This window comes from Protopterus annectens, chromosome 8.part0 (genome assembly GCF_019279795.1).
Source record: "Protopterus annectens isolate FY-2018-M chromosome 8.part0, PAN1.0, whole genome shotgun sequence".
In the NCBI taxonomy this organism is placed as follows: Eukaryota; Metazoa; Chordata; order Ceratodontiformes; family Protopteridae; genus Protopterus; species Protopterus annectens.
Window position 1 is genome coordinate 1,641,054,183 of NC_056741.1, and position 22,440 is coordinate 1,641,076,622.

The following is a 22,440-nucleotide window of genomic DNA, read 5'->3' on the forward strand; positions in this document are numbered from 1 at the left end:
CCAGAGCACCCCATTTCCCCCGGGGGTTAAGGAATCAAAACCACATTGCAAAGTATGCTTTCCAACCTGTTCAGCTGCATGCAATAATTCCTGCAATTCTTTATTTTCTGCACATTCAGAAATCAACATCATTTTCTGCTTCAGCAATCCCATAACATGTTGTTGATACTTAAGCATATGAAATTGACAGTTTAAGGCCCTGATTCCCAAGATTGCAGATGTATAAATCTTTTTTCCCCATCTGTCCAGTGTCTTTGAATCTCTGTCAGAGGGGGTAGGATTTTTTGCTGTTGAGGCCTTAACTCCCTTTGGACCCAGTGAAATAGTTTCATGATCAGCAGCAGGGTTTCTAAATTAAAACTTTATGTGAGTCAGGGACCCTGTAACATCTGTCAGGCTTACTGGGAGCCAGAGGTAAGGAGTCAGGGGTCAAGCTTGACTCTGAAAACACATCATCCACAATGTCTAAAACAGGGGTATGGGCTATAGGCCTGAGCTGAGAGAGAAGGAAATCCCTGAGCCTCTTTTTTTGATTCTGAGAAATCTTGACTCTCCCAGTGAAAATGCTCTCTCAAAGTATACAAGGTTTCTCCAAATGAATAATCCTCAGGAGGTGATGCAGATGGTATAGACTCCACTGCATCAGAATCCTCATAGGGAGGTATAGACAATTCCCGATCAGAAGAGGAATCAGAAAAAATAGAAACCTGATCTGAAGATTCATAATCAGTGTCTTGCCTAGGCCTCTTATCTGGAGGGGGATGGGTACCCCTGATCAAGGTAATAAGGTCTTCAGCCATTTTGATCATCTGTTTTTTTAGGCATAGAGGCCTGTGCATGTGGCTCATGCATCATTTTTTTTTTTTTTTTAGTTTTAGAAGTTGCTTTTGTGTTTGGTTTTGCAGCTGTCATCGGTTTGATGCACAAATGTTGAGGCCTGAAAACACCCTCAGAAGCCGGTGGCTGCTCAGCGGCTCTGGACCCATCCGAGGGAGATACATCCGTCGGTCCAATTCCTTGAGTATCTTGCGGCATGCCGGACTCCACATGGGTGTCGGTAGAGGCCTGCGACTCTAAGGTAGTGGGTATCAAGGGCTGTGAAAGCGCCTCACGGAGTACCGGCAACTGGCTTAGAACAAGCTTTGTCATCTGTTTTGGATCTCGACTGCCTTTCTCTGTCCTTTTCTTTGCGTTTTTTGTGTACTCCGGTAGTCGGATTGCTATCCAACGACATTTCTGGGTAATTAAATCTTTTTCCAAAATACTTTGAGGCAAAAATGTACCAACGCTTAATAGTGCGTTGGTTAAATCTAGCACAAAACCGACAGCCAGGCACGTTGTGATCAGGGCCTAGGCAAGGAATACAGTATAAATGGAAATCCTTATGAGGTATTTGCATCTCACAAGTAATAAAATTATTAACTTTTTCTGACATCGGTATGGAGCAAGAAAAAAGTATCCCCAACGGGGTACTTAGCTTTAGTGAAGACTTCGGTTCTAAAACTCAAACTCGAATATTTCAGTAATCGGCCGACCGGCACTTGCGAAATGCTTCTGCTTCGGGGCACCGCACAGCAAGAAAGACTGAAGAAAATGGCGTCGGCTGCATGTTTTATACCCCTGACGACCTGACATCATGGAAGAGGAGACAGCAACCGATGCAGGACCCAAGACTTTGGAATTCAGGCCGACTGAGGGCAACCTGCCAGCAGATTACTCAAATGTAATGACTGCAACATTGAAACACGAAGAACATCTGGCCGAAAGGAAGACAAGCCAGAAAGTCAGATGGCTGGAGACTTATCAGGAAAGGACAGCTTTTGGGGCCTAAGCATTTGGGAAGGCTCATCACAAAAAATGCACCTAGGAGCTGCCTAGGCATTCTACGCAAAAAACACATTTTTCAACTACAGACATGATATGAATAATACACACTATTACTAATTAAATGGAAAGTTGGTACAGTAAATTTGCATATTGAACAATGTCCACAAGGTTTCAATCCAAAGTAAAAAATTTGAACTGCCAGTATTTGTACTGGAAAAACGAATTGTGCATGAACAATCATGTCTAAGACTTCTGCCCCTCTTATAGGAAAAGTACAGTTGTGTACACTTACCATAAATGTAGATGTTCGAGTGTATTCACTGCTGCAGTCCTAACAAATAGGTTATTTGGATCCCGGTCGCCCTCAATCAGCCAGAATACCAAAGGTAAGTAAATAGGACATCGGCTGTCATCGGTTGTAAAGGACGTCAGGACATCCGATACAAATGGAGGCACCCGACATCACTTCCTCAGTCTTTCTTGCCATAACAGTCAGAAGCTCCCAGAAAACAAGGCTTAAACCAAAAGCAACTTTGGCAAATAATACCAAATTTAGCCTGTACCTCAGGAAAAGAGAACAGGAGAGGACCAAGAAAGGGGGAAGGGATGGAGGGAAACCAGGACTGCAACAGTGAATACACTCGAACATCTACATTTATGGTAAGTATACACAAATGTACTATGTTCACAGTGTTTCACTGTTGCAGTCCTAACAAATGGGTTGATTACCAAATCCCAGAGAAAAGGATTGGAGATAATGCCCAGCAGAACAGTAGTGGCATACCCTGCCCTGGCTCTGGAAAACAAAGGCAAATTATAATGCTTTGTGAAAGTGCGAACAGAAGACCATGTCACAGCCTCCAAAATGTCTTTAGTAGGGACACCCCTTAAAAAGTTTGCAGAAGTGGAAGCTGCCCTAGTTGAGTGGGTCCTAACCTCTTGATGAGGAACCTTGCCATGAAAGGAATAACGAAAAGTAATACAATGAGCAATCAATTTAGAAATGGTTTGCTTAAAAATACCCTTGCCCTGGGCTCCAGGGGCAAAACTGACCAATAACTGTGCTGATTTCCGAAGCTCTTTAGTCATGCCCAGGTAAAACCTGAGCTGTCTGTGCACATCAAGAGAGTGTAGGATCCTTTCACCTCTATTTTGAGGACTAGGAAAAAAGGCAGGAAGGTGTATGGACTGATTAAGAGTAAGGCTAGAAACCACCTTAAGCATACAGGAGGGGTTGGTTCTCAGAGAGACCCTATCTGTATGGAAAATAAAAAAGGCTCCACAGCCATTAAAGCTTGCAGCTCTGAAACCCTCCTTGCTGAAGTTATAGCCAAGAGGAAGGCAGTCTTCCAAGAGAGAAACTTTAAATCTGCAGTGGCATCTGGCTTAAAAGGAGGAACAGTGAGTTTCTCTAGAACAAAATTAAGATCCAAGGCTGGAGTAGGTGCCCTTTGGGAAGGTTTTAATTTGCAAGCACCTCCGAGAAACACTTTCATCAGGGGATGAGAGAAAATGGGTTGCTCAAAAGAAAAATGAGCAGAAATGGCTGAAGCATGGATCTTGAAAGAGGAAAAAGAAAGACCACCCTGAAGCAAATCTGCCAGGTAGTCCAGGAACAGAGGAAGGGTAGGCTGAGAAGAAGAGTCCCCTCTAGGCTTCATCCAATGAGAGAATCTTTACCATTTGCCAGCATAAGACTTCCTAGTGCTAGGCCTCCTGGCCTCCCTCAGCACGTCAGCCACCTGCTGGGAAAGGGAAGAAGAAAAGGAAGGAGTCATACAATGAGCCATGCTGACAAATGGAGAACTGAAGATGAGGATGTAGAATCCTTCCTCCTTCCTGAACCAAAAAATCTGGCTTCAGAAGAAGATGCCAAGGAGGAAATTGGGAGAGACTGCTAAGCAGTGGATACCAATGCTGTCTGGGCCAGTCCGGAGCTATGAGAATAGTCTTTGGTCATTCATCCCTGATCTTCAATAATACTCTGGGAAGAAGAGGAAGAGGAGGGAAGGCATAAACTGACAGCAGCGTCCAAGGGAAGGACAGAGCATCCACTTTCCAGGCTCTGCTGTGATGCTATGTGGTGCAAAAAAGAGGTAGAAGATGATTATCTGGTGAGAAGAAAAGATCAACCCGAGGTGTGCCCCAACATTGAATGATGCTGTAAAAGAAGATCCAGGGCTTGTCTGCTCAACTGGTCTGCCACAACACTGAGCCTTCCTGGAAGAAATTGAACTAGGAGATGCAGGCCCAGGGATGCTGTTATGGACCAAAGATTCATGCTTTGCCTGCACAGGGGGTAAGAATGCGTTCCTTCCTGCTTGATGTACACCATGACTGTGGTGTTGCCTGTTCTGATGAGCAGGGTCCCTGGAGAAAGAAGATGCTTGAAAGCTAGTAAGGCCTGCTGAACTATCGACGCCTTTAGATTTATGTGCAGGTGCATCTGCTGGGCATTCCAACGTCGCTGTATACATCTACCATCCAGGTGTGCTCCACAGGCGTAGTCAGATGTATTTGTGGTAAGAAATTGAGTGGCAGGAGGTGGGTGGTAAAGGCATGCCTTTGTTTTGTAGACAGGCTGTTACCCACCACAGAAACTCTGTCTGCAAACATGGAAGCACAGGAACCATCATATCCAGGTCCTGTGTGTGTTGACACCAAATGTTCTTGAGATACCATTGCAATTTCCTCATATACAGTCTTGCATATGGAATCATGAGAATACAAGATGCCATGAATCCCAGAGCTTGCAGGTATTTCTTAGCTGGGCCAGGCTTGCCAAGTCCTTGAAATAAATTGAAAAAGTTCTCTGCTTCTCCTGGGTGAGATATATCATCTGGGTGACTGTGTTCAGACTCGCTCCCTGGAATTTTATCTCCTTGGATGGCACCATTTTTGATTTTTCCTCATTGAGTGTAACCCACGGAAGACAGAAGAGTCTTTACAAATTCTAGATCCTTTAACAGCTGTTCCTGAGAATTTGTTTGAATCAGACAGTCGTCCAAGTATGGATAAATCTGAATTTTCTTCTGCCTGCAAAAAGCAATGACTGGAGCCAGGCACTTTGTGAAAACTCTGGGAGCAGTAGATAAGCCAGTGCAGAGAATTGATAATGTTGCTTGCCCACCCTGAAACGAAGGTGTTGCCTGCAACTTTCCTGATAGGGATGTGCAGATAAGCTTCTTTCAGATCCAAAGTTACCGGCCAGGAATCCTTTTCTAACTATGGCAGCAACTTATGCAGAGTGAGCATTTTGAACTTTGGAATTACCAAGAAAGAGTTCAGAATGAATAGATCTAGGATAGGATGCCAGGTGCCTTCTTTTTTTGGAACTAGGAAAAGTCTGGAATAGAAACCCTGGCCTACCTGCTGGGCAGGAACTGATTCTACTGATTCCAGAAGAAACAGAGACAAAATTTGTTTTTCTGCTTCTGCCCTTTGGTTTGGAGGAGCGTCCGGGAATCCTTTGGGACCTGGAAAAATGTGGAAAGAAACCTTGTGCCCCAGGGATACAGTTCTGAGTACCCATTTGTCATCCGTGATAGTGGCCCAGACATTTGCAAAAAGGGCCAACTTTCCCCCTAAAGGGCTATCTAGGCAGGCAAGAACAGGCAGAAGTTGGATAAAGTCATTGAGTGTTTTGATTGAGATGCAGGCTTAGAACTTCCCGCCTTGGAAGTGGAAGCCTGCCAACACTTAGACTTTGAGGGGTAGCCACCTGCCCTCCAGAAGATTTGTAACCTCTAGTCCTAGAACGGTTCTGTCTGCTGGTATCAGAAAATGTCCAACTCTTAGAAGGGTAATTCTTGCTAAAGCGAGGAGGTTGAACTTGCAGAAAATCCTTAACAGTTTGCATAGACTTGGCCTTATCCTCCATCTTCTTGAGCACTTCCTCTGCTTTCCTGCCAAAAAGATTATCCTTATGCAAAGGTACATCTAAAAGCTTAGCCTTGACAGACTCTGGAAGAGGCTTTTCCCTGAGCCAAGCGTGCCTTCTAATAACAGATCCAGCAGCTGTAAGCCCTGCAGGAGGCTTCTAGAATGTCAAAACCACAATGTAAAGAATGTTTATTGACAAGACTGGCAGAATTCAGCAAATCCTGCATATCCTTACTCTTTGACAAAAGAGGCACACTTGCTATCCTAGACTTAATAGCCTCCAAGGTGTGCTGCTGGTATTTCAGCATATGAAAAAGACAATTAGTAGACAACAGCAAGAGTGGCAGAGGTATAAACTTTTTTACCCCACCTATCTAGGTTCCTAGATTCCCTGTCAGAAGGAACAGAATTTTTGGTAACAGTGGCCATAACACCTTTAGGGCCTTGAGAAGTAACCTCAGGATCAGCCAACGGATTCCTGAAAAGAAACAGATGAGAATCAGGGACTCTATAGTACCTGTCAGGATTCCTGGGAGCAGGAGGAACCAAATTTGGAGTTAAGGAATTTTCCAAAAAAAAATTATCAACCACTTCCAACACTGGAAATAGCCAGAGGCTTATGCTGTGGTAAATCCAAAAACTCCCTAATCCTTTTCTTAGATTGGGGATAATCCTGACTTTCCCATTTAAAATGCTCCCTGACAGTATTCAAAGTATCACCAAAAGAGAAATTCCTTTGGGGGAGAAGCAGAAGAGATGGACTCCTCTGCATCTGAATCCTCAAAAGGAGAAAAAGCCTGAGAAACTTCCTCTTCATCAGCAGAAATGCTAGAAGAATCAGAACCAGAAAAAGACAAAGCCTCAGGAGAAACATCTCTACTCCTTTTAGAAGGAGCAGGCTGTGAACCCCTAATAAGAGTCAAAGGTCCTTAGCCATTTTAACCATTTGGGATTGAAGGGAACGAGAAGAAACTGGAGCCTGCTTTTTCACAGGCTTACGACTGGAAGATTTACCTGCAAGTCTAAAGGATTCAGGAGGCCTGGCAACTGCCGAAGTTGCAGTAGAGGTCAATGGTATGAACTTGCTGTCTGAACGAAGACCGGAGTCCTCAGACACCGGCGACAGCTTAGCGGCTCCAGATCCAGCTGAAGAGGTGACAGGTGAAAGGTCAGAAGGCAAAATGGAGGCCGGAGGCCTGGGGTACTCTGACAACCGAGGCCTGTGGTTGAAAATCCGGGGACTGCAGGAGTGGCAAAGGCGCCTCACTGGCTACCACTTGACTGACGACCATCCTAACATCATCCGAGGACTTAACCTTCTGAAGGCTGTCACAGTCCTTATCCTTATGTTTCTTGGGGATACCTGAAAACTAGCGGACACCATACCGACAAATGTAAGCCAAATTCCAAAATGTTTAGTTAAAAGCTTAGCCTGACAACGAATAGTATGCGGATTAAAGGAGGCACAGAGATCACAATTAGGAATGACATGGTCAAGGCCTAAACAAATAATACAATGGGAATGAAAATCTCTATGGGGAATCTACTTTCCACAGGCAAGACAAATATTAACCTTTTCTGACATTCGTTAAGGCAAGAAAAGAGGATCCCCAATGGGGTACTTAACTCTAGTTGACTTCAACTTTGTAGTCGGAAACAAAAAAGGTAAACTGCCGACTGGCACTCGTGCAAGAAATGCTTCTGCTTCGGGCTCCGTGGCAAGGAAGACTGAGGAAGTGACGTCAGCTGCCTCCCTTTGTGATGACAGCTGATGTCATACTTACTTACCTTTGGTATTCTGACCGACTGAGGTCTACTGGGAGCCGGATAACCCATTTGTTAGTTCTGCAACAGTGAAACACGATGAACATCTATAGGTCTTTGAGGCAAGTAGCCCTGTAAGTACTTGTCTTGCCAAAAAAAATTCCAAATAAACAATCTCAATTACTTTCTCTATAAACATATTATATATTGTTACAAAAAATATTTTTTGACCAGTTTCATTACCTACACTTCTAACCAGTCTCTCATTATTTCTAACAGAGACTGGAAAACCCAAATACTGATCTAGATGGTTGATTGCCATCTGTATGTAATGGGTATCATATCCCATTTTACTAAACATTTTGCATGTTTTAAATACCTCTTCAGTAAGATTGTTTAGATCATTACTCAACCTACTGATATGCAATAATTCATTATATGGTATTGCTCTAATCAAGTGGGGTGGATGACAACTTCTCTCATCCATACAATACTTCTTAATGCTATTAAATTTCCTGTGAATTCCAGTTCTGATACAGCCTTTCTCGCCTCTTAGGTCCACATCCAAGAAGACAGTATTGCTCCCACATTGTAATCCATCAAATGCCAACCCAAATCTGTTCTTGTGGAGGTCTCGTACAAATGACTCCACCATTGGTCATCCGCCTTCACACAAAAAATAAGATCATCTATGTATTGATAATGTTTAATCACATACTGTTGAAAATGTCCATTTTATAAAGGTACTCTACCTCAGACGCATAAGTAGATTAGCATACATGGGGGGACAAAAGGTGCCCCCCATCGCTGTACCTTTAATCTGATGATACAAAATACCATTGAATTAAAATAATTGTGTGTGAGGCAGAAATGTACCAAATCAATTAGATAATAAGCCAAGGAATTACCCCCCCCCCCCAAAAAAAAATAAGAGCCTCAATACCAAATTGGTGTGAAATACTGGTATAGACGCTCTGAACATCTATTACTATCCAATATTTTGAGTTGGTCCATTTAACATATTTTACTCCGTCTGAAAAATCAAATGTGTCTTTTACATAAGAGGGCAGTTTCTCTACTATTGGCAACAACTGGTCATGTAATAAAATGCTAACATTGTGTAGAAAATAGTTACAGGCAGATACAATTGGACGTCCCATTGGGTCTATTAACTTATGTACTTTAGAAAGGCAATAAAAGCTTGCCATAGTATAGCCTTCCATGCAAAACTTAGTTTCCACATCTTTGAAAGTAAAATACCCCAATCTCTAACCTTTCTGAATCAAATTATCAAAATTCACCATAGTTGCTTCATAATCCCCCAACCAACTTCTCTGCATACTTCTCTATTATCAAGATTGTCATAACACATTTTCAAATAATGCAGACAACTCATCACTACCACTTTATTACCCTTATCCAAGGGCTTAAAAATCAAATCCTCTCACTCATATATTTAAATGCCAACCATTAATTTTTAGTTAGATTACAGCTAATACCACCGTTTTGCTTTTTATTCAAAAATTCAAAATATGCTTTCTCTAGTGAAAAATTCACAATGCACGAAAACTGATAGTTTTATTAGTAAAAGGGGGGATATAACTACTTTTATGTTTAATGCTAGTAGTATTTAATAAACAATATGCATTTTCACCTTTTTCCATTTCACAAAATGAATTACAAGAGAAAAAAGTATCAATACTTTCATCTAAAGAATCTTGCCCCAAATCATTACTAGTTGGAACACTTGAAAAAACATCATTAGCAAAATGCCATATTAAATGAAACAAAAGTATTATTGCTTTTTTATACCAGTCTGCATGCAGTATTCAATACTGGAAATTGTTTGGTGGTTCCTGGAATTCATTTTTTTCCCTTACTACCTGCCAATCAGCCTCATCCTGAACAAACTCATGCGCTTCCCATCACCAAGCATGAGAGTCTGCTGGGAAAGGCAATCATTTTGGCAGTAATCGGGGCGTTTGGCATTTTTACTTACTAGACCTTAACCCCCCCCCCAGCATCCACTAGGCCAAGTTTTTTTTTGGGAGGGGGCTATGCAAGAAGCTAAGAGGCCACCCCCTCACTGCCTTAAACAGTGTTCTCACCAAAGCAGCCACTCCTCCTCCACGGAACTACAAAAAGTGGTTTCCCCAGTCTTCACCCGAAAAATTACACAGACTTGTTTTACCTTTGAGTGAGCATAACTTCCACCCCCCCTCCCCCACAAATTGATGAGGCCTTGACCGTTCACTACTCCCCATCCAAGCCTATCTTCTCCACTGCTGGAGATACTAATCGAACCATGGTTGCTAGGATCGAAGCAGGATCTCAATCCCTCTATACAACAAAGCAAGGCTCAGACTTAATATTCTCATCAGATGAATGGTTTGCCACACATTCTGAAAGTTGCACAGATCCCCCACCCCCTCTTGCATCCTTTGATTCTCTGTGTGTTCATTTTCTCTCTATCCTGAAAATATTTTCAAAGCTCCTGTAGATACAGTTTTAAGACAAATTTTCAAATATGCCAGACAAAGGAGAACAAAGAGCAATATTCTAATTTTCAGTTTGCTCATGGCCCCATGAAACTGTGTCCTTTGCTTTCTTGCCTCCAGGGAATAATCATTGACCAGGAAGACTCTCTGACCATCAGCTTTACACATAATTTCAAGTCTAAAAATAATAGAGAAATTGCTCCTTCAAAGCAAGTTTCCACTTTGGCAGCCAGCCTTAATGTTTCACTTGGTCCCAAATCCCAGTAAAGACTCCTTATGTACCCTCTCATACCTAGTGCTGGGGCTTCTAATCGAACCCCAGCCACACGGTTTGCAAAAAAGGTTTCATTCCTCTATGCAATGATGCTCATATAGAAGGCTAAATCCCCACAAAGATGAAGCAAAACATTAAATCTCGAGTTATGGTCAAACACAAAGTTTGGTAAACATATAGAGTAATGGGCATGATGTACACTTCAGCAGTGGAGATATGCTTGAAACTAAAGCAACCACACTCCTCTTGGAAAATCTTTTAATTGCAGCCAGAAAAGTATTTTAAAAGTGTGTCTTTGGAAACTAAATGCACTTCCTTTGCCAAAGCAAAGGAAACAAAATATGTGACCTTCCCAAAGTCATGCCTCCACTTCAGGTAAAACCTGAGCAATATCTGAACAGCCACAGTAAGAAAGGCCTAATGGAAGCCATGGAGTGAGGAAGGAGCTTTGGTATGAGTAACCCCAAACCAATGGCCACGACGTAAACTTCATGGATAGTACAGTCATCTGTGAACTCTGTCTAATCAAAGAGATTTCAACTGTACTATATCCAACACCACACACATCCCAGGGTAGGACAAAGTGTGTTATGTACCACCTTTAAGCCTCTCCTTCCCTGCCAAGGAAGAGTACAGGCATAGGTTTAAACCCTCACTTTTCATTTAAGAGCTCAGCATCATCCACAGAGCTCTAAAGTTCATTTTCTTTATGCCATTCCTGCAGGATACAAGGCAGGCAAATCCTATCATTCTTCTTATATTTGTTTCTAGTGAAAATGCTCTGGCTCAGTGTAGGACACCTGCCATGATCCTGGTGGCAATAAAGGCTGATAGCTTCTCCCTTCAGTGTCTTCAGATGGAATGTTTAGTGCCAGACCATTGAGGTTCTCTCCAAGACGATGAGTGAAGGTGTAGAGCTCGACTACCAAACTAGTGACCACAGGAACACTTTAGCTTAAAACATGAGAACTTTCTACTGAAGTGCATCAGAGACTGAGGAGATCCTAAGTGTGCGAGAAGCAGGAGTTAAAAGTACAATTGTTTAAGAACTTTCCATAACGGTACATGTCCTACTGATCACTGCTGCAGTATTGCAAACTGTTATCTCACCAAATAACCTGGATGTCCACCAAGGTGCCAAAAACAAAACCTTCCATATACATCTCTGACATCTGACACAAGCCCAGGGGTGTAAAGGTACATAAACAACATATATGAGCATAAATCCTCAGACTACCTTAAAGCCAGTAAGCCTGAAGAGCCTTGACCCAAAGTAAACTGGTCAGTTAAGAGAAGAGAAGCACAAATATAGTGAGACCCCTCAGTTCATAAGGAAAAATGAAGAATTGTAAAGGGGGGGTAGGTAGGGAAGGAATGCTGCAACAGTGGTCAGTATGACACCCACTGCTATGGTAAGTTCTTACACAACTATACTATATGCCCTTCCTTAGATGACTGTTGCAGTATTACAAATGGTAGAGGATTAAAGAGTGGATGGATGACTGGGGGGAGGGAATTTTCTAGTAATCCAGGCAGAACTGGCCAACAAAGGCTGCTCTGGATCTACAAAAAGCATCCACTTTGTAACGTTTGGTGAAAGTCTGCACCAAGGACTAGATAACTGCTTCTATAACTGTTCTAGACTCAATCCTCTAGTAAATATCTCCTGATAAGGCCACTGTTCTAACACAATAAGCCTTTGCTGGAAATGGTAGGGATTTGCCCTGTAAATTGTATTAAAGGAAAACACTCTCTCATGAATGATGCAGACTTAAAATGCACTTTACTACTTCTTCAATTATTTTGGATATGTTCACCCACCTTTTTTCTATTTCATATTTATTTATACTTCAGTAACCAGGAAAGTGAACTGGTCCCGGGACCTTTTTCAGCCACAACTTAGGATACATTGGCAAAAATAATAATTAAGTGCACTTAGCAATACAAAGAAAAAATAATGACAAAGACATTGACCAAGATTGCATGTTTGCATGTGTAACACATAGCCAATGTGTGATAGTGACCAAGCAAATCATTGAACAACATTTACCAGAATACTAGAATTCATACATTATTAATACTTAACTACACTATGTTGTTTATTATAAATAATTCACTGCATACACACACACACACACACATATATATATATATATATATATATATATATATATATATATATATATACACACACACACGTACATATATATATATATATATATATATATATATATATATATATGTACACACGTATGTGTGTTTCTGTACATGTGTATGAAGTACATGTGTACAAAAGCATACGAGAGTGTGTGTGTGTGTGTGTGTGTGTGTGTACATTTAAACACAGTCAAGTACTTCTGATTTCCTTTTCTTACTGTTTTCAACGCAAGGGCACATAGTAGACATATGTTAAAGTAATTTCAACTGTATATTATAAAAAAACCACAACAGGTAGAAAAAACGTAAATGGAATACCAATAAAACAAGAAATACGGTCCAGGCAGCAACAGGAAATGGCTGTAAAACAGTTGTTTTATTAAAAAATCACAAGCGCTTTCACCCTGACTCAAATGCAGGGCATTTTCCAAGTATAAGAAAAACAAAATGCCCCTCCCGTTTAAATACCCCTATGCATAAAAGAGAGCTGGACTCAAATGCAGGGCTTTTTCAAGTACAAGAAAAACAAAACGCCCCTCCCATTTAAATACCCCTATGCATAAAAGAGTGCTGGGAGGGGCATTATGTTTTTCTTGTACTTGAAAAAGCCCTGCATTTGAGTCAGGGTGAAAGCGCTTGTGGTGATGTTTTAATAAAACAACTGTTTTACAGCCATTTCCTGTTGCTGCCTGGACCGTATTTCTTGTTTTATTGGTATTCCATTACAGTTTTTCTACCTGTTGTGGTTTTTTGGTTTTCGTGTGTGGAGTTGGGCATGCAAGTGGTGGCTGCTCACAATGGGGGAACAACTTTGGGTGAAGGAGTATGTCAATTGGACCTTGAAAGTTTATGTTCGCAACAGAGAGAAGTAACAACAGTTTTAATCAATCTCAGTGGGGAGATGAGAAGTCTGAAATCTGACTTTGCACATCGTCTCAGACAAAATTCCTTTCATTGTGGACAGGGAAGAGGAGGTTCAACCAATCGGGTTGTGGTGCAAACGAACGTACGTGAAGGGGAGGTTTCCAACGCTTCACTTCGTGATTTTGTTTGGTTGTGGAAGCCAGTCGTTTTCGGGGACCTGTACTGGGGAAACGGAGGTATTTACTAGGAGGGAGGCACCCATCGGGGTCTGTAATGGACAGAACGAGTTGCACAATGTTGAGGTTCAACTGACTGGATCCAAAACAACTCAAGGTACTGTTTACACGTTCTGCCCAACAGGTGGAGGCAGAACTAAGACACTAAAATAATTTAAAAGAATGGTTTGATCAAACTAAGGACAATGCGAATGCTTTCAGGGCCAATTTAAATTTAAAAAAAACGATGCTGTTGTTGAACGTTCTAGTGCTATGGCCTCCTTGAAGGAGGGCATTAGGGATTTGGAAAACAAATTGTATAAAATTAAATGTGTCAATTTGGATATCCTGTATTTACAGGAATGTACTGTTAAAAAGACTGTGCCACAGGGACTGCGTGTTTGCAAGTAGCCTGATGGTTTTACTTATGATTATGATATGCTGGGTGAATTTAACAAGGTTTTTGATGATTGTGGAATTAAAATTATGATTTTGATGTTAAAATATTCAAAGAAAAAAGTTGACCATCTGCTTAAGAAGCAGAAAAACAAACCGTTGTTCCCATATGCACATAATTATATTAGCATAAAGCCCACCACAAGGGGACCCCATGGCGACCACCTCCTTTTGCAAATGCAACTTGTCATTGAACATGATAAAATTATTTTTAAGGACAATATCAAATAATTGATCACATAGGTTAATATCATCTTGAGAAAATCCTTTGTTATACAAATAATCATTAACCCATTCACTACCAAACTCATGGGGTATAAATGAATATAGATCTTTTACATCTATAGTTATAAACATATCATGTATTCCAAACCTTACTTCATTCATTCTAGTAAGGAAGTCCCAGGAGTCTTTACATAGGTGGGCTTCTGCAAGTACATGTGCTTTTAGTTTTCCATCCAATAATTTGGCTAAAGGATTAGTGATGGAACCTTGGGCATCCACTATAGGTCTCACAGGTGGACTAGTAATGTCTTTGTGTATCTTGGGGACACCAAACAATGCTGGTGTCCTGGGTTACATAACCAACATAAAATTTAATCCATCAATGCCAATTGCCCCTTCAACAAAGGGGTCCTGTAGTATGCCCCTGATACATCTACGCGCACCATTCATTTCATTGATTGAATACTATAATTGTTACTAATTAAAATGTCTTCCATCCTATGCACATAATTGTTAATGTCAAATATGACCATACCTCCCCTCTATCAGGTTTAACAAATCTGATACCCCTGGTGTTCATTAACAACTGCAGATTTTCTGCTTCAACTCTGTTCAGATTATATCTCTTTTGATGCTGTTTTTCAATAGCCCGAAAATCGAGTTCACACATTTTCTCAATAAATTCTAAAGTTGAATTTAGGGCTGGGTTATAGGGACTGGAAGCATAAAATGGCTTAATTATATGACTTAAGTTGAAATAACAATGGAAGATTTAATTTGTGAACAAACAATTTAAAATCAATAGTTGTTTCAACAAGGTTCATGTTCCGACTAGGCACAAAGGTCAGGCCCTTAGAGAACAGGTCACATATAGATTTATCAAAGTCAGAGAAAGAGAAGTTATAAACAATAAAGTCCCTAGCCTTGTTCATTAAAATTCTAGGTTTTATATTAGCACAATGATCTATTTGCGATCTCTCCATGGTCCCCTGTTGTTGTTCATCCTGCCCCTGCTGGAATAAGTTCCTCTCGATTGTTGTTGTCCACTGGTCGCCCAGTCGTTTTCCGGATAAAAATTCTGTTTCTGGTTTTGTTGCTGTATTCTTTCCGAATGTCTGAGTCGAAAAGGCGGCTGCTTCTAAAAAATATTCTTCGGTGTCATTATTTAAAGATGATTCACCCTGAAAATGGTCATTTCCAATTTCATTTACTACTTGACCATGCATGAGTCTTGAACCCTATTGTTGCGACACTGGGGATGAACGGTACGCAGACTTGTTATTATAGGCTTTTAAATCTCTATCAAGTCTTTTTAGTTTCCGTTCTTTTACAATCTTCATTTTTTCATCAATAGACTTAAAGACTCTTTCATAAACAAAACTGTTGTCATTAAAGGTAGAATCACTTTTAATAGCATCACTGCTAAGTACTAGGAATTGACGAAAACCTCAGATATGTTTCTAATGACACTGGAATGCTGATCTGAAGTAATAACAGCAATACTACTCAATGTCATCATTCTGTCACAAGCAATTCAAGTAGTTAACTGGGGTGGTGTTATACCACGACCAACTCCAAAGGTACACTTGGATGGCTTGTGATTAATGTATCAAACACGGGAGCTTTCCAACAATGCACACTGAAAAGCAATCCAGCTTAAAGATCAAGGAAGGGGTGCACATATCCTCTAACACCACTGCTTGGACACAATGTGTGGTCCAAAGGGGATATGATTCTGCTAGTGTGTGTTCACTCCAGATTTTCAGAATAATCATATGACAAGAGCAAATAAAGTACTCAAGTGTTTAAAAGGCAGAAGGAAGATCCCTGTAAATAATAAACAAATTACACAACATTGTATATCTCAATGCTAACAGACAAATAAAGCTGCACCCTCAAGTTCCATAAATTATCAAAACTAGCTGAAAAGCTAAACATTATAAACGCACAGTACAGAATAAATATTTTTACTTATTTTGACATTTGTTTACCGAGAAAGTCCGACTGGGCATGAGCCCATTTTCAGCGGAGGCCCAGGGTAAAAAGCTCCAGAGACAATAGCAAAATTACATAGATACAAAGATTACAAAAATTATTAGAAAAAGTTATTTCATAACCAAATAAGCTACTGCATAACAGCAAAATTACATAGATGTAAAGATTCCAAAATGATTACAAAACAGTTATTTCATAACCAAATAAGGTACTTCATGGATACCATAAAATTAACAATAATGGATAGAAAAACACTGGATAATATAATCTACAACAGAATGCTTCAGAAGATCATGCAGGGGGTGTGACAGGAAAAGAGAGAAAATTACAGAGGAGAGAAAAAGGGTGGTAGGCAGATGATATTAAAGGGGAAAGTGTGGGGTATGTACTGGGAAGAAGGAAGAGGAGAAATCAGGTAGTAGGCAAATTAGTGCAGAGGAATAGATAAACAAAAGGGAGAAATAAGAGTAAATAAGTTAAGGGTTAGACAGAGACCAGTATTAGGGTAGTTATGCTAGTTAGAATGAAGGGAAAATTGAGACAGAGATGGGCTGTGTAGGAGGAGAAAATGAAAAGAAAAGTAAAGTTTATGGTTTGATAGTGAGCAGATGGTGAATGTGGAGATGAAGTAGCAAGTAAGAATAGTTACTTATCATAGGCATTAAGGGTGGAAGAATGTAGGATGGAACGTAATAGACGAGAAATAATGTAACTTCTGCCATGTAATATAGAAAGTAATACACATTATAGTAGCTTAATTAATTCCACAAAGTGACAAATTTAGTATTTTTTCCATGACATCAGTCAGTAAACCAGATGAAACTAAAACTGCATGATTTTTATGGCAACTGGGCACCTACCACAAGCAGTTCTGTCAGTGATTGCAGTGCTTGTTTCCTAACGGAAACAGCAGGGTCTCTACACCGATCCTGGAGAGTAGATAAATCTTCTGAAGTACAGGGGATCACACCAAACTTTAAAATACTCATGAAGACCTAAAATGAAACAACAGTGTGCTCAATGCCCGGAAAGTCTGCCCATATAACCAATTAGATAGCCTCGTTTTCATGCAAACACTGAGCTAATTTTCACATAACCTTTATCCCAGTACTTAATTTCAATTAATAAAATACTTTGTAACATGACAGGCAGGTTCTAGTGGCAGCTTCATTTCAATTTTACATCACCTTGTGCTAACGCATTAGCAGAAGACTTGGAAAACAGCATCTCAAAACTGCAAAATAACACTGAAGATGGTGTTTGGTAATATTAGTGCAAGATCCTCATTACATGACTTTATGCAAAACTCTGAATTATTCTGTAAATGGCAAAAAAAAATCTATAAACTAAAGAAAACTAAAGCAAGGAGAATTGAAGGACTGACCATATTCCTTAAGAGACTAAAAAAAGCTACCTGCAACATTGCTCCTAAATGAACTGAAGCTATCCAATACAATTCTGTGTAATCTGGCCCTCTGCCATCTGTGGCCACACTGGCTTGTGGAAGCTGAAGATTGCTTCCACAGGATGAATACAAAAGATTTGTTCAAGGATAGCAGTGTGATGGGCAGGTTTGGAGCTTAATCTATGTCTAGCATATAAAAGGGGATATTAAAAAAAAATTACTCAGTGAAAGAACACAGTGCTGAAAATGGTTGGTGCAACTTTTCATAAAATGACTGCTTACTAGAAGGAATGGTGTTCAAATGGACATACACCCTTTCTCTCCTTAATTGTCATTCTCATGAAATGCTTGTTAAAGGACTTGCCAAAAAGTTTAAAGGAAATCATAACTACCTTCCTGGAATGGGGTTAAGTCCCCCCCCCATCCTTGCTTTAATCATTTATACAAGCAGCATATCGACGACTTCTACTTGAAAAGAGGCAGCTTATACAAGTGGACAATACAGTCTATGCTCACAGTTAATGCAATGATACAACACTGCCTATACCTTACAATCCCACTCCCCACCGTTTGGTAAGATAACACTGCTTACAGTTAATGACCAATCCTGCTCCCACCTAATGTGGCGATCCAGACAAACCAATGCTCTGTAAATAGTCTGTCCTCACCTAATGTCTGTTGTCAAGTGATGCAGAGATCCAGAGAAGCCTATGCTCTGTAAGTATTCTGCACTCACCTGAAGTAGTGATCCAGAGATACCTATGCCCTGAAAATATTCTGCTCCCATCTACTGTGATGATGCAGTGCTGCCCATACGCAAACAGCAATCCTCAAAGTTATTCAATATCATTCCTTTTCCAATTCAAGGTCACACACATATTGGCATGCTTCCCAGTTCACCCATTTCGGAAGTGGAGGAATACTGAAGACTGTAGCAAAATTTGTCTTTTTTTTTTGTTTTTAATCCAAGAATGTTTGAGTGGGAAGGCCTGGATTCATCAGAGGTCTACGAAGAAAAGTTGTGTAGAATCTTACCATAACCATAGATGTCCTTCTCTTCCATGTTGCAGTATTCCACATGTGGGTGAGTGCCAAAGCTCACTGTGAATGGGGGAGGTGGTCTAGAAGCCGTCTCCAGGAACCCCCGTGAAGGATAGCCTTGGCAAACTCCACCCTGGCTCTTGAAATATGGTCTAGCTTGTAATGTTTGTTAAAGGCATGTACTCATGACCAAGTAGCTGCTTCAAGAATGGTAGAGGTATCCAGGCCTTTGAAGAAAGCTCCTGAAGAGGCCATAGCCCTGGTGGAGTGTGATTTGACAGTGCCTTGCAGAGATTTTTTGCGGTATTGGTAGCAGAAAATGATGGCTTTGGAAATCCAGACCAAGATAGTCTGTTTGGTTACTGAATTTCCCAAGGCTCTGGGGTGGAAGGCGACAAAAAGTTAGTCCACCTGTCTGAGAGACTTAGTTTTATGCAAATAAAACTGGAGTTGTCTGTGAAAATCCAGGGAGTGAAGTACTCTCTCTGTCCCCCCGTGGGTTAGGGAAGTAGGTAGGTGGATGGCCTGACTCAGGGATAGGTCATTCACTCCCTTGGGCATAAAAAGGGTTAGTTCTAAGAGTAACCCTGTCATTGTGAAAAACTAGAAAGGGTGGGACAGCCATAAGGGCTTATAGCTCTGATACCCTTCTGGCTGAGGTCAAGGCCACAAGTAGCACAGCTTTCCGTGTACAATGTTTTAGAGAGACTGTCGGCTGGCTCAAATGGAAGAAGTGTAAGCTTTTCCAAAACATAGTTAAGGTCCCATGGTGGAGGAGATGGTTCCCTGGGAGGCCTGAGGTGCAGAACCCCTTTGAGAAAAAGCTTAGCAGGGAGTCTGGATGCTAAATGGGGGTCCCAGAGGAAGGCATGCTGAAATTGCAGACAAGTGAGCTTTAATGGAAGAATATGCCAAGCCTGACTGCAGTAGCTCATAAACGTAAGACAGGACTGAAGTAGTATCGCTTGCAAGCAGGTCCAACGGTCTACTGTGACACCATATAGTAATCCTTTTCCACTTTGAAACGTAGGATTTTTTTGTATTTTGTTTCCTAGCCTCCTGCAAGACATATGGCACGTCCTTGTTGTAAAGGTGTCTGAAGGGGATCAGAATCCTATCAACCACAAGGTGAGGTGAAGTAAATGCCACTGTGGATGTATCTGGGATCCCTTGTGCTGTGTGAGAAGTTCCACTCTGAGGGGTAACTTGTGGTGATTGCCCTTGGACAATTGTAGAAGTAAGGGGAACCAGTGCTGTCTTGGCCAGCAACAAGATTGTTGGTCTGTCCTGCTGAATTTTCATTAGGATATTCTGAATTAGTGGGAAGGGGGTGAATGCATATAAAAAGTTTCTCTTCCAAGAGACTGAGAAGGCATCTGTTGCCAGCGCCTGTGGGTCTGGCATCCCGATGCAGAAGCCAGAAAGTTGCCTGCTGATGGAGGAGGCAAGCAGGTCTATTTGACGTATACCCTACTGGTGGACCAGGTCCAGGAAGACATCCCTGTGAAGCATCCATTCGTTGTTGTTTGTGATGGTGCTGCTAAGGTAATCTGCTTTGGAGTTGTGAAGAGAGGGAATGTAGCCCACTTACAGAGCCACTCTCTGTGAGGTGGCCTGGTCCCATACTAGAAGAACTAGTCTGCAAAGAAGGTATGACTTGGTCCCTCCCTGTTTGTTGAGATACCACAGAACCGTGGTGTTGTCAGTGAAGATATTCAAAGGACCTTGTTGGAGACAAGGTAGGAAGGCTCGAAGGCCCAGAAGATTTCCCTCATCTCTCGAACACTGATGTGCTCTAGTTTGAGTAGCTCTGGGCACAGGCCCTGCACTTTTTAATGGCCAGAGTTGCTCCCCAGCCCAAATCTGAGGCATCTGTATGCATGACCTGTGTGGGTAGAGGTGGTTAGAGAGGAAGACCAGGATTGCGGGTCACTTGTGCCAGCCACCACTGGATTTCTTGTTTGAGGCAAGGGAGGAGGGGAATCCTGTACTCCAGAGGATGGGAGTGTTGGGTCCAGACTGACCGAAGATACCAGTGTAGCTTTCTCATATGCAGTCTTGCTAATGGTAGCATGGGGAAAGTGGCTGCCATGTAGCCCAAGAGCCTGAGGTACTGCCTTGCTGTCAATTCTGTGGCTTGAAGGAGCAGAAGCAGATATTCTGTCAGGTTTTCCACCTTTTGGAGGGGAGGCTTTCTTGAGATCTATGTGAATTCTGCATGAATTCTACACCAGAGGTCTCTGTGAATTCTGCACCCGAGGAAGACAATGTCTTGAGTAGACTCCAGGTGGGATTTTTGGAAATTCATCTGGAATCCCAGAGAATGTAGGAGGGACACTACTAGGCGAATGTGTAGCAGGAGGGTCCCCTTGTTGCCTGCCTGAATCAGCAGGTCGTCCATGTAAGGCAATATGTGTATTCCCTTTGTCTTACAATAAACAATTATTGGAGCCAAGCATTTGGTGAAAACTCTGGGTGCAGTGGCAAGCCCAAAGGGCAGGCAGAGAATTGAAAATAAAAAGGGCCCACCAAGAACCTAAGGTATTTCCTGTATGTGGGCCTTAGGGGATGTGGAGGCAAGCGTCCTTTATATCTAAGGTGGCCACGAACCCTGGGGGAAGAAGGAGGGGGAAGAAGGTAGGAAGAATCAACATCCTGAAGGTTGGGACCTTTAGGAATAGATTGAGATGGGAGAGGTCTAGAATAGGCTTACAAGGTCCATCCTTTCTGGGGACCAGGAAAATCCCGGAGTAAAAACCTCTTCCTTTTCCGACTATAGGCACAGGATCAATGATGCCCTGAGCCAGCAGAGCTTGCAACACAGGTTGCAGGAGGTGCAGTTGTTGTGATGGAGGCTGTGGGATGCCCTTTTGTTTTGGTGGGGAGGAGGGGTTGAGCCAGGACATGAAGTAACCATTCTGAAGGGCTGACAAGACTCATTTGTCTGATGTGCTGCGAGACCACACAGGGAGGCAGTGAGAGAGATGGACTGACAGAGGTAGAGAGGGAGGGGATGGAGGGGGGCAAGGTTGGCAGGTAGTCAGATGCTACCTGCCCTATCTTGAAAGGGTGGCCTCTGGCTAGAGGAGGATGGAGTTCTAGCTGGAGGGGATTGTTTCCTTGTAGGCTTTTCTAGGCATTGCTGGAGCAGCAGGTCAGGAATGCTTTCTTATGAACTGAGTTTTTGATGGATAGTTTCTTTGAAACTTTGGTATTGGGGAAACAAGCAGGTGTTTAAGGTCCTGCATTTCTTTCTCCTTTTGCTGACAGTGACTTAAAAAAGATCAGACACTTTAGCCCCAAACAAGGCTGTATTGTCCAGGGGTGCATCAATAAACTTTGCCCTAAAGTCATCAGGGAGGGATTTTAAACATAACCAGGAGTATCTCCTTAATGCAGAAGCTGATGCTGCTGACCTTGCTACGGCTTCTGCAGCATCATAACTGCACTTGACTGAGTGCCTGATAACCTGGGAGGTAAGGGCCAGAAGAGAAGACAGTGAAACTTTGGCAGCACAGTCTGAGATATCAGCCAACTCCTTGGTGGCTTTTTCTAGGTGGGATAAGGCATACTTAGCCATGTGTTTCTGGTAATTTGTGGCCCTAAAAGACAAGGTAGCAGAGGTGTAAATTTTCGTACTAAGATGTTCCATGGTTTTGATTTCTTTGTTAGTAGGATGCATGGTGGTTGTGGGTAAGGGCTTAGTAGTCTTGCCTGTAGAGATGGACATAGTGGCTGGGTCTGCAGGTGGGCACTTAAGGAGGTACTTGGCAATGTCAGGAACTTTATAAAGTCTGTCAGGTCTGCGTGGAGCAGGAGGTTAAGAATCTGGATTTA

The 22,440-nt window shown here is 41.8% G+C and overlaps 1 protein-coding gene across 1 annotated transcript in view; it reads right to left on the reverse strand.

Moving 5' to 3' along the window:
• The window catches only part of NCAPD3 (non-SMC condensin II complex subunit D3), a gene marked incomplete in the record, with an annotated part of 2,635,837 nt that overhangs the window by 1,593,856 nt on the left and 1,019,541 nt on the right, over positions 1 to 22,440 (reverse strand). The window contains 1 exon segment of the mRNA XM_044081165.1: positions 17,018 to 17,152. Coding sequence (XP_043937100.1) covers positions 17,018 to 17,152 — 135 coding nt within the window.